The sequence below is a fragment of the Athene noctua genome, chromosome 5 (genome assembly GCF_965140245.1).
Source record: "Athene noctua chromosome 5, bAthNoc1.hap1.1, whole genome shotgun sequence".
NCBI lineage: Eukaryota > Metazoa > Chordata > Aves > Strigiformes > Strigidae > Athene > Athene noctua.
This window is the reverse complement of record NC_134041.1, coordinates 11,103,276-11,115,934: the sequence shown is the minus strand read 5'-3', so window position 1 is coordinate 11,115,934 and position 12,659 is coordinate 11,103,276. Positions and strand designations below refer to the sequence as shown.

The following is a 12,659-nucleotide window of genomic DNA, read 5'->3' as shown; positions in this document are numbered from 1 at the left end:
ACGATGATTTCTCTTGTCCTGACATACATCCGCCAACATTTATCTTGTTTGTTCCCCTTCCTCTCCCTTTAGTTTCTCAATCTTCAGGAGTTTCTTTTGGCAGGCATGCTCCTCACTGCTGCTGATGCTGGAGCTTTCCTCTGAGCTTTCGGATAGGAGATACTTGATAGCCATCACGTCCTTCTTGTTCATTTGCAAGCAGAGGCAGGAGGATTTGCTCACCTTAAATGACTCCCCCCACATATTCTGGCACATGTCAGTCCCATCTGTGTACATCTGTGTGTCAAATAAGAAATGCATCAATTACATTTAAAAAGAACTGAGTGAAAATCAGTTTGTACCCAACTGATAAACATTTACCAGTTCTAGATTATAAAAAACCAGTCTGCAGTCATTCACTGTCTTGCTGTGTGCCAGGCTTCATCACTTCTGAGATATCTTAAAATGTTATTCAGTTCCACAGCTGGCAAAAGAGATTTGCCTGTTGTGAAAGCAAGTGATTACACAAAGTGCAAAGTGATCAAAAGCCAGCCCTTTGTTTCCACTGTGGGGCTGACAGCCCTGCTAGCTTCCTGGGTCTGACAGACCAAAGCTGTACATGTCAGGACACTCTGACACGTCTTGGGATCTCAGCAGTGCTGAAAGTGCCAGACACTGCTTTGAATACGGGAATCTTTATATCTACAGGCTAGAGAGAGCCCAGCGGAGTCACAACTCCGTGGGATCTCATCGTGCCTGCTGCAACATACCTCGTGACTGAGCAGGACCTCACAGACAACAAGAATGGATATAACTTAAGAAACTGCTTGAAGAAAGTAAATTTTCTTCCAGCTTCCAGAGTGCTATGTCCAGTGGTGCAATGGCCTTTCTGGCTCAAGAAACTGTAAACAGCAGCTTCTTGTACTCTCTTCAAGTGAATCTGTCCTATTCTTGGTACTACATCCTTTTGTAAGGCCTGTGTCCTAAGACCTGCACAACCATATACCACAAAGATATTTCTTGTTTGCCAAGCTCATGTTGTGACAACCTTCTGCCCTCCCAGCTTGAGTTCACCTAAAGAGTATTAGCTTAGGAGTTATCATGTCCAGCCACAAAGTAGGCAGGATATATACTTTATCTTGCCTGCATTTATCCCATGTGTTTGTGGCTGAAGGTCAATCTGTTCTGTTTCTGTAAAGGAAGCTTTAGGTACTCCCAGAAGCAAAGCTAAGAATGATGTTGTGGGTGGGAGTGACGGCAAGAATAGAAGCCTTGGGAATTAAGGAGTGTTAATGACTGAAACAGTGGGCCAGGCAGCAGGACTACTGGGCTCCACTGCTGCCTGATTCACCTTGACCATGTCACCAGTATCTTTCTGAAGGAAGCTGTATTTCATTTGTAGCAGTACAAGTAGTCCTTGCACATGACGCCGATTCTTTAATTCTACAGTGTTTCTCTTAGTGATGTAATTTCTGGATGATGTGCTGGTTTATTGTTATCATTGCCAGCTCATATAAAGATCTGATGTTGTGAATATTGCAGAAGGTGCCCTGTCTTTGTGGTTGGGAAAATGATACATGGAAGCTGCTCTGTGTGCAAAAAATCAATGGTTACAGTTTTAAAGTCTATTATATGGAAGTGGGACTGGGCATCTGTAGTCCTGCAGCTTCTTCTGCTCCACCTATTTCCCACAAGTTCTTCTTATGAGATGTCTCCCTGTCTCCCCATATGCAAAACTATGTTGACCTATACTGTGCAGGAAGGCAGCTGAGAAGAAATCATAATCATCATTTTGCCTTAGAAATCTATCCTTCATGAGTAATAGAGTCCATTCCAAATAGCCCCAAAGATTCTGTAGTCTGTAAAACAGCTTTTCAGTTCACATCTTTCTCCATGGATGCTGCAGTTGCTGGAGGAGGATTGTGGAGGTTGGCTAGTGCAGTAGGAGTAATGCAGGGTGAGAAATGGAAAGACTGCTTCATCTAGTTTTCTCGTTGTGTTCTCAGGGCAGGCAGATCTTACCTGTTTCTTTCTCACTATTCCTGTGCTTTTAAGCAGCCTTAGATATCTTTTTCCAGCTCCTGTACTGTTCCTGGATTCTACCTGCCTTTACCTAATCATTCCAGAAAGCATTAGAAGCTGTCGTGGTTTTCTTAGGTCTGTATGCAGGATACATGGCTACATCTTATTTTGGTGTCCCACAGGTTCTCTAACATGTATTCATGCTCTTCTACTTGCTAAATTAGTAATTTTATTTTGACCTTCTTCCTAACTCTGCTTAAAGATCAGAGCATAGCCAGAATGCTGCAGCAAACAAATATTGCACACAGCCCTTTTGCCAAACATGTCCTAAATTACTGCAAACGATTCTGATTCTTCAGCTACTTGGAAAATGTTCTAGTCTGTGCATTAACATTGCTTGGGGAGCACTCAGCTGGGAGAACAATGACAAAATGTGCCTCGATTTATCCAGGCTAAAACTGGATAGGATTTGTTGTGCATTCTTAATATTCAGCATTTGTTCCAAATAGTCCTTACAACCACTTGCATACGTCAAACGCAGGGCTGATGATTGCTCCTTCATATGAGCCGAGGGCATCAAAAGAAAGGAACATTGGAAAGCCATTTGTGCTTCTGGGTAACAGTAACTTTCTTTTCCATGAGTTGAGTCCAAACCAAGTGAGTCTAGTGTTTGTGTATCATGTAATTTTCATACAGGATATGTGTTTTTTTTTAATTTCTCTGAAGAAACTTCATCTTTATTCTTACTTAGCATGCAAACCTATTTTTGGTAAAAACATGGGCAGTTTAGGGTGTGGTTCCATTTAGTTTAGGAATAGCTGTGCCTGGCTTCAAGTGATAAGAACTCTGAATTTGCTGCGTGTTTTTCCCTGCAGATGGTATATTTTCTTTAAGAAATAAGTACAAGGGAATTCAAGGTTAAAAACTTCCATCTCTGGACCAGGGACAGTTTGAAGAGAGACTGGAGATTATTTAAGGAGATTATCATTTTGTTTTTCACTTCATCTGGAACTACTGATGATTTAGCACATCTGGGAAACTAAGCTGTAAGTTTCTGCAGCCCATTTGTTTTTTGGCCACCTTCCTGAGCCTGCTGATTAGTGTCACTTTTGCAAGGCAGACAGCAATCCTACACTAACTGGACTGTGACTTCCAGTTTTATCAGTTGCTGAACTGACTTCTGGAAGTACACGCACTTGAACTGAATTCAAAACAGTGAATCTGGGATTTCTGCAAGCCATACTACCGGTCCCTAAGCATTACACTTAAATTTCATTTGCTTCTGCAATTTGGACAGTTTTCATGGACTCAATGAAGTTCAACATAAAAGTATTCAAAAAAGTGTAGCAGTTTTGAGCTGTATGATATTGCCCTGATGCTAAACTTACTTGAGTCACTAGGAAAAATCCTACCTGACTCATGAAAGGTCTGTAGATCAGGTTCCAGGCCACCTTGCTCCTGTAAGTCTTGTCAGTTCTCATTTTATACACTTTTGCTCATAAAATTAGTTATCCTAACCATGAAACCTTCTCAGAAAGATGGCATGAGCTCTCAGAAATCTTGTCAGTGCTGCTCTTTAACCATCAGAGTTGTACAGAACAAAGTTAGCTCTGCCTAGCCATTGGCAGACACAATGGGGAACACACATGAGAGATATGAGGGGTCTATGGCGAACAAAAGGGAGACAATTAGAAAAATGTCAGGACTTTGGGATTTGGAAAATGCATAAGGACTTGAACATAATAAAGTGAAATTGAGAAAAGGGCAAAGACTAATAGGCAAGAAAACCTTAAAATTTTCTTAGTGATTTGGGAACTTACATCCCAGTTGAAAAAGGCAGAGGTGTGTAAAGCCCCACATTATCTAAGGAAGGTTATAAAATGCATCTCAGTGTTTCTATTGTATGAACAAAGTTATCTTTTACTTTATAAACCCCACTGTGGTTAAAATATCCATGCTGCTTGAACTTTTACTTTTGTTTCACAAGTGGCATGAATAGTGATTAATTAAATGTATATATACTTAGAGTGATTTACATAAATATAAATGTTTTAAGATTTATGTACTTAAAAACTCTGATGTAGGTATGGCTTAAAACTGCTGAAGTAAAAATAATTCACTTGTTGCATTTTACACCCATATATTCAGGAAAAAAAACCCAACTCTTAATGCCATTTTTTCTGTTCCAGCTGATCAGAGTTTCTTACCTCACTGTACGGAATACATTTATTCTTACAGTGGTTTTCTCCACTTTCATCCCATTCCCAGTCCGTCAGCCAGTTATAAACACATATGGAATCATCTTTGCAGGCTTCATACCTTCATGGAGATTAGTGTGGAACATACAGTTATTTATCTCACTATTTTTCAGCGTACTCAGATTCAACTCAAAAATTCTATGCTGGCTATGCTCGTAACGTGGTATGGTTGCACAGTTTTGCTTAGCAACAGATCTTCAAAAGATGTGCACATTATCTTAGCTTGACATGTACATAAACTCTGATCTGGCCAGGAAGACCTAAATGAAAACTAAACAGCTCACTCCTTACATTTTATACTCACAGACTTAAGTAAAGGGCTCGTGTTCTGAGGAGCAGCACTCATTCGTGCAGTGTTTTCTGCTTAGCTATGTTTGCTGATGTTACTGAGAGGAGGAAATGCAGGGTGGGAGGGAGTTTCATGAATGCTGATGTTCAATATTATGACAGAGCACAGGTACACTAAGAGTGAAACTGTCACTTGAGGGAGATGTGGGGAAAGTTTGTATTTATGAATTAATATGGGGAAAGATGAGGATATTTCCTGGGCAGGGAGTTGCTATGAGGAATGTGCACTGAAATAAGGAAAATCCACAAACAGAATCATATAAACTAATAGGCTGTCAGCCTCAGAATGACGTTTTCAAAGGACTTAAACTTGAAGTGAAGGAGGAAAGATAATAGCCTTGTAGCATCAAGGTCTAAAATTTGAAATTTTAAGTTATTTTTACCTTGCAAGTGGCAATATAAAAAAAAGCCTGTAAATGGCCTGGAATGAGTATGATATGCAACTGGCTGGTCTATGTGATGAGAGATTGCATGACTTACCATTATCCTATATGACTTCCTTCCTTCCACTTCTTATGTTCTACTTTTTGGCTCCTACCTTTCTTAAGGATCATTTTCCACAAATCAGTTAACATCTGCTTAAATTTAGTCTCAGTGGCTTCAGGCAGACTATTCACACCAGCAACTGAGAGTGCCAAAACCACGAGGCACAGCTTTCAAAAAGCTAGCATTGCTCAGCATGGTATTTATCATTAATGCCTTTTTGTTATTTTTGATCTTCAAGGTCATGTTTCCAAAACTATTTTGATATCATGAGGGCTGCAGACTTTCATTGTGAAATGAAACATGAGGTTGTCATGTGGTCACAGAACTACAAGCACTAGACAGTGCAGTACATTTGCACATGCAGAAAGGCAAGAACATGCACATCTGCAGATCTTCACATAGGTTTTCTGGGCTTTTTGGGGAGAAAGAGCAGTAAGAGATGGAGAGTAACCAGAGCCTGAAGGGAACAGGTCTAGGGCAGGAGACATATTCCTTGAATCTGCTGTCAGAGTAAGGGGCTCTGCTGGAAATATAGGCTGCAATTTGATAAATTAATATAATGTGACACTAATAGGCAGATCCTACCAGCCTGTGGCATGACTTTGGGACTAGGGACTACAAGAATAATTGGTTTGTTGTTTGTCAGCTGCTGCATGTACCCTGACTGAGAAGGACACCCAGAGGTAACTCCCCAGTGACAGCTGTTTCTCTAACGCTGGTCACTTTGCCTGCTTGAAGGCATGCCAGTTGGGAGCATCAGTGCAAACTTTTTGTTAATTACCATCTATGAACTCTTCACAAACCAGCAGCAGATTCAAAAATTACCCCTTTATTCTTCAAGCTGTGTAGGCATGTCCTTTACTTTATGCACACACTTAAATTCACTGCTTTCTACCAAAGTCGATCAACATCTGCTGTGAGCTGGCTGATACTAGCACTTCCACTTAAAGCAGTTGTGACCTTCCCACAGTCTTCTTTTTTGGTTTCCTTTTTTATTTGGCTAAATATTTTTCAGCTTGATGGGCTCCCTTCATGGCCTCTCAGGCAGCGCTGCTGGCGCATGGGTGGGGACAGGCTAGGGGAAAGAATGAGCAGCCCTTGGGGCAGAGGAGAAGGCAGAGCTGCTTCCTTTGACCGTCACCTTCAGTTATACTTTTAAAATTGTGAATATGTATTTCAGAGTTTTACTGGACTGGGGCATTCATGCTATGCATGTGGTTTCCTCAGGAATTTGAATTAGATATGTTTATTAAATGATTTATATTTTTTATTCATTATTATCTATTGAATTGTCAGATGAAATGTTTCCTATTGATTATTGCTTGACTCTGTGGTTTATTACATAAGCAGGTAGCAAGGCATAACTCTATTGTAACAAGTTTTTCTTTATCCCGGTGGAAGTAATTATGAAGCTAAGTTTATGAAAAATTGTGACTTATGAAAAGTCTGATTTCTGCTGTCCAGAAACCCATAGTGGTTTCTTCAAACATTAATTAAAACCTGTGAGAAACATAAACATAAATATTGAAAAGATCCTGCCTGAACATACCAGTTCCCTATGCACAGTCAGGGTATTTTTGTTTTAAAGCCCTCCCCCCTCCCCATTTTTTATAATGAGCTGTTTCTCTTTTAAAGGGCACAGGGCCCTTTCACAGGTGGATCAGAAACTGGCTTGTACATCGAGGTCTTTCAAAAGCAATAGTTTTAGGACTAGTGGGAGCGAGGAATCCTAAGACAATAGGAAGAAAAGGAAGGCCCCAAGCTAGTCAGATGAATTTCTCTTAAATGAAGTCATTGCTCATTCAGAATCCTCTGCACATTTCTGGCCACAAAGACATACAGTATGCAGCAGGCACACTCACGGCATGGAGAGAAAGTAGGTCATGTCACTAGCACTGCTACAGCGTGCTAAAGGGACTCCAGTGAATACTGAACATGAAAAAATGTTACTTTAAATCACCAGAAAGAGTGGGAATTCTGTCCAGGCTCTTTTCTAGCCTCAGGCCTTAAGCAGGGTGAGGGAATGGGTTTGACATTGGTGCTAGGCAGGCACACAGTCTAGCATGCACGGTAATGGGTCATCATTACATTTTTGATTCAGGCCAGGCATCTATGACGCCAACAGGGGCAATAGATCATTGTTTAGTATTTGTTTAGAGTAGAGCCTGTTCTCTGCCAGGAGACTCTATACTGGAAAAGCGTCAGTTTTTCCCATGCAGCAGCTCTTGATCACACCCCCCATACTTTCCAACAACAGAAGTTAAAATGCTGTTTATCTTGAGGTTCTGGCAATACCCAGTGGACACTGAGGGTTTTGCTATGTAACACTGACCCACCATACCCACTTTGGTATAAATCTCATATATACTAAGGCTGGCTTACACCAGTTCGTAGATGCAAACTAAACTTACAGGGTATATTTTCTTTCATCTTTACACTTTTACTAGATATAGCAGTTTGGTGATGATTTTGTGTGCTACTTAGTTTGGGATATATTTGGTTTAGATATTGGTAGTCTATTGCTTTGCCTGTTAGAGCTATTCTAAAACTCATTGGCAACTCCAATGCTTTAATATCAAAATGCTTTCAAATTTTGGTAATATTTTCTTCTGAGCTTTGAGATTCACAAATTCAAGGTCTTGGTCTTTATCTTCAGGGAGGTCAATAATCTGGATTCAGTTTAGAAGATTAACAAAAATCTAGGAAGGAAGACTGCACAAGACAAATCTGTTCCTGAGGCACATGGAGTTTCCTAACACAGAAATGAAATTAGTCACTAGAGGAAACTAGGGAAGCTAAGACATACATCAGCCCTTCTCACTATCTTCCATTACAAATCCACAAATCCAAGCTATGCTTCTTGTTTCCTTCTCTGGCACAGGGCAATGGAGACATACTTAAAGACATATCCTGCCAAAATACTGCACTGCATACATGACTTTGTTCTTGGAGAGAAGATGAGAGTGAAAATGGATCCATGTGTCAATAATATTCAAGTTGCATAACGGCTAGGGAAAGCATTGTACAGAGCAGCACGGGAGAACCTGACTGTGTGCTACCATGTGTTACGTATTTTCTGTGCTTCCAAGAAAAGCTCTTTTATAACATTTTTAGAAGTATTAAAAAAGTTTTATGTGATTTTCAGAGCAGCCTAAGGGATTCAGACATTCACAGTTCATTACTTTCAAGCGATCTAGCAGTTATAGTCCTTCAGTGTGAACGCAGCCTGTGCTGTTTGTCCTATGCTTCACACCAATTTAACTACGCAGACAAGTTACTGTAGTTACTAGGCAGAGCATTAATATGGCCCTGACTGAGATTTATTTGTTACATGATGACATTATTTAAGATCCAGCAACTCAAAACAGGGAGGGAGGGAGGGAGGGAGGGAGATATGCTGGATATGCACCACTGAAAAAATCTCAGCACCCCACCTGGATATAAATGCTCCTACCCCAAGACAAAGGACAGATGGGTGCTGGGTTGTCCCACTACATGTTTTGCACTCAGAAAAGAATGTGATTCCCTGATGCTATATTTTGGGAAACAAAATTAGATGTTATTATACTTGCTCATTGCTATTAATATTTTTAGTATTACTTGGCTGCAAGTTTTTCTTGATTCAGGCTTTTTAGAAGTGATTTTAGAGAGAGGGATGATGGAAGGAAAAAGGACAAAGGTGAAAAAAGTTAAGGAATTAAGCTAATTTGGTATATGAATTAATTGAAAACATACAGGAAGTGTTTGCTTTCATGATTGCACAGAGCATTTTATAGATACAGAAGAAATGTATCACATCATGATCAAGTATTTAGATTTAAACTACATAAATGCTAACTCACAGGCATGGACTTTTCAAAGTGTTGGCAGGCTCTCACTGCTGTTAGTGATGTCAGTGTGGTGATTGCTCCTCCATCACATCAGGCAGTTCTGATGCCACTGCACTGCATCCTCAGGGAGAGCAGGACAGTGCTGTCCCTCAGTCACTAAACTCTGTCAGAGTTTCCTGACTCCATGCTGCATTCAGCCTGTGTCATTATTTTGGGGGTAGTAGTTTAGCAGAGGAAAAAGTAGAGATGGCAAACAAGAAATGAAGAACAAGAGAAAAGGAATAAAGGTGGTGCAACAGTGCCACTTGACTGGGAGATTTTGCTTCATGCACCCATGCTCCTCGGCACCCTAGTAACACAGGCATATTAAAGCTAAATAAAAGTACTGTGATAAAAAGCTGAACCTACCAGTCATCACAAAAGCTTTGACACAGTGGAACAGACTGAATAGCAGCAGTGTAGTTGGGATGGATCCAGTGAGCAGCATGTGGGGAACACCGGTAAAAGCACTCAATTTTCTTTGTGAAATCTTCACAGCTGTGGTGGGTGAGAAAAGCCACAAATAAGCCTGTTTCTGAGCATCAAGGCCTCAGTTTCCTAGGCCTGCTTTGATGTGGATGTAATACTACAGATTCAGAGAAAAACAAAGAAAAGCATCCTTTTGCCTGGTTAGGGTCTAGGTTCAAAACTCATTCCTTTGGCATTGTGTACAGGCTCTGACTGCGCAATTACCATAGACAGCTAAAGAGTGCACAAATGTTTCCATGCATATTTCAGCCCTATTTGTGTAAGCTTTCTGTAAACTTTTGAGGCCTTGAGTTTTCCTGGCAAGAATGATTCCAGGCAATAATAAAATGTACTTTAAAACTATAGTACAAAACTCCTTCTATGCTGTAGCCTCATGGTTTCAGTAATCTTTAGATTTTCCCACAGCCCAGCTGAAGTTATTTAAAAATGCATACTGTTGCTGCTCTTCTGGGAGTGGCGGGCAATAGCTGTTACTTTTGCACATCTGTTTTTGCTTAATTGTTTTGTACTTTCATTCTTTTATTTCTATAACTTGCCATGTTTCACAGCTCTAACATCTAACTGGGTACTAAAAATCTTCATTATGAAGACATTCTTCATGGTTAAAAAACCCAGAGGACTACAAGAATTTTTATTCTAAATATTCAGATGTTTCATTTCTGGACTCTGATTTTTTTTTTTTTTTCCCCAGATTTAATAATCAAGTTGATCTGCTTTCTAAACAAAGGAAGAAGCCTGGTTTGTATTGACTAGGGGTCACACTCATTGGGATGTGATGGTTGCTTTGGAGAGTTACAGAGGTGCAGCGTGGTTGTTACCTACTGGGTTTATGACTACTCTGCATTGCTAGATCTGGTTCTATACTGGAAGCAAACTTGAAAAAACATAACCCTTTCTTGATAAAATGGCATAAATCCTTCTGCATGAACAGTATATATTTAGGGATTCATGGGCTCTTGTGAGAGAAGAAGAAGAGTCAGACATTGGTCAGGTACAGAGAAAAGATGGTGGGAACTAGGCTGGGTGGCATGATCTCCAGGGCAACCTAGGGACTGTCCATCAGCAGCTCCAGGAGGAGTTGCCACTAGCTGTGTGGCTCCTACAGCACAGATCTATTGAACCAGGACACAGACAACATCAAAGCTGACTTACGATTTACTGAGCTGCCCACATCTGTTCCAGTAGCTGTTGTTTACTTTAATTACTGGGGAATGAGCCAATTGCTCTGTGAAGTCCACATAGCAACAGGAAGCTGTTAGGAAAGAAACAGAGATCTTGCAATAAGGATTTTCTTTAATACTGTATTTGGAAGACTCAAGATGAATCTGCTTTGGTCCATAACATGATAAAGTCTCTTAGTACTAACTAGAAGATGTCCTCAAGCTTTAACATTTTTAGTTTTGGAAGCAGCAGTGTAAATGCTAAGTAAGGTGGACTGGCATCAACCGTGCTTTGTCAAGGTGTGCCCAGAGAGCCCCAAGAATTTTACTAGTATACTGCCAGATGTTATATCCTGAGGGATACTAACTTTGAAAGCTGCCAAACATAAAAATTGCTGAAGAAATGTAACAAATACTATACTTCCCTCACTATAGAATTTTGATTTTAACTTTCCCATTTGGTGTCTGCTAAAATTAATTAATTTTTACACTTAAACATGTAAACCAAATTCACCTTTGCTGTAAACTCTTTTAAGCAGACGGAACTACAATAAAAGTAACTGCATCAGAGTTTTTAAAGAAAATAAATGAAGTCAATGAGAGTTCAGCAGCTGACTTTGTTAAGAACCAGAATCTTACTCTCAGTTTGCATGCAGCAAAATGCCAGTGAAGGAAGCTTTTCAAAGGCAATGTATACTGCGTCTTACATATTTTTGAGAAATTAAGGGACCTGCCAAAACAGTTAGCGTGTACAAAGCTGTACTTCTAGACTATATTTGACAAAAATGAAACCACTCTTACATTTAGAGTACAGAGTGCATTCATGCATATCTGGCTCAGGACTTGGCTTCAGTTTGTGAGTGTCCCCTTCCAGGCATCCATATTTTTGGCAGGTAGAGGATGTTACGACAGCAACGAGGGTGAGAGCAAACCTCAGCATTGTTGTTCGGTTGTTTTTCCTGTATGGAGAGAAGTCTTTATTTATATCCTTTATTTCTAGGAGATGCCATAACATGAAAAAGAAGTACTGCTTTAAAAAAAGCTACATATATAACCAAATAAAACGTGCTTGGCAAAGATGCACACATAAATATTAAGACACATGTTCTCCCTTTCTCTTTGCTTATTATATGAACACTTATACTTCTGCTACATATTTTTGAGGTTGGGTGGCAAGTGATAAAAGCCACCAATAGTTCAGGCTATTTATGAAAGCATATTACAATTTTCAGTATTTAAGAAAATTGTTTTAAATTTCTTACGCTGACCTGAATTTATCTTTGAACCTTCCAAGTAACATTCCTCTACTTAGCTAGATTTGAAGAAAAGATCAATTAGTTCTAAAATTTGCAGAGTTGTTTTGCACACTTGGAAATCACATGTTTAATACAGGTGCAAGTGAGCTAGTAGCGGTCAGCACCTGAGCTGGATAAATTACACAACTTGACTTTGTGGAGGCTACGCTAATTTATACCTAAGAATCTGATCCATTATTTTCTGCCTCTTTTGTAAAGCTTGCTCAAAAATCCAAGATAAAAACGTTTTATCTGTGTGACTAAAATTTCTCTAAACACAGACTACATATTAGCTATATAGATAAATCTAGAACCTGTCACATAAATTAATGTATAATTCTTAATACACATTATTAATTTCTTTATTCTTCATTCTTTAGTTAATTTATTCCTGTTATCTTTTTGCAAAAATTTTGCCCAAATAAGGATGCAGGTCCTCTATGTACCTAGACTTTTCAGATATAAAGAAAACAACATGTTACAGAAGAAGAAAACAGTGTCTCCAGTTTCTCAGTAGTTTCTCACCTCTTCTGCTGTCCTTCTGGGTGATACTTTTCCCTGGAACAGGAACACAGTAAATTGCTTTTCTCGTTTTTCCACTTTATATACACACCATCTGGCATCAGTGCTCCAGAATTTGTTTGCCCTGGAAGAGTTCCTTGATCCTTTGAAATGCTAACATAGATTTATCTCAAAAGCAGATGCAATGACCAGCACATAATGCCCTTTTATTGCTTGCAAACGTTGACATGA

At 39.6% G+C, this 12,659-nt stretch overlaps 1 protein-coding gene across 1 annotated transcript; it reads right to left on the bottom strand.

Annotated features, from left to right (window-relative positions):
• Positions 1-39: 39 nt before the first annotated feature.
• Positions 40-12,458, bottom strand: LOC141961305 (riboflavin-binding protein). Its single transcript, XM_074908125.1, has 7 exons — positions 12,432-12,458; positions 11,756-11,760; positions 11,413-11,570; positions 10,604-10,703; positions 9,332-9,460; positions 4,209-4,320; positions 40-276 (listed from the first exon to the last, which is right to left on the bottom strand). Exons 3-7 carry the CDS (start codon positions 11,549-11,551, stop codon positions 40-42), a joined length of 717 nt encoding a protein of 238 aa, XP_074764226.1. The 5' UTR covers positions 11,552-11,570; positions 11,756-11,760; positions 12,432-12,458.
• Positions 12,459-12,659: the final 201 nt, after the last annotated feature.

What these genes read in the sequence shown, in the direction of transcription:
- LOC141961305 (XM_074908125.1), bottom strand. Translation starts at nt 11,551, where the DNA reads ATGCTGAGGTTTGCTCTCACCCTCGTTGCTGTCGTAACATCCTCTACC. An exon ending in ATGCACTCTGTACTCTAAAT is followed by an intron (nt 10,704 to 11,412) that starts GTAAGAGTGGTT and finishes CTTTCCTAACAG; the next exon opens with CTTCCTGTTGCTATGTGGAC. An exon ending in AATGTATTCCGTACAGTGAG is followed by an intron (nt 277 to 4,208) that starts GTAAGAAACTCT and finishes TTTGACACACAG; the next exon opens with ATGTACACAGATGGGACTGA.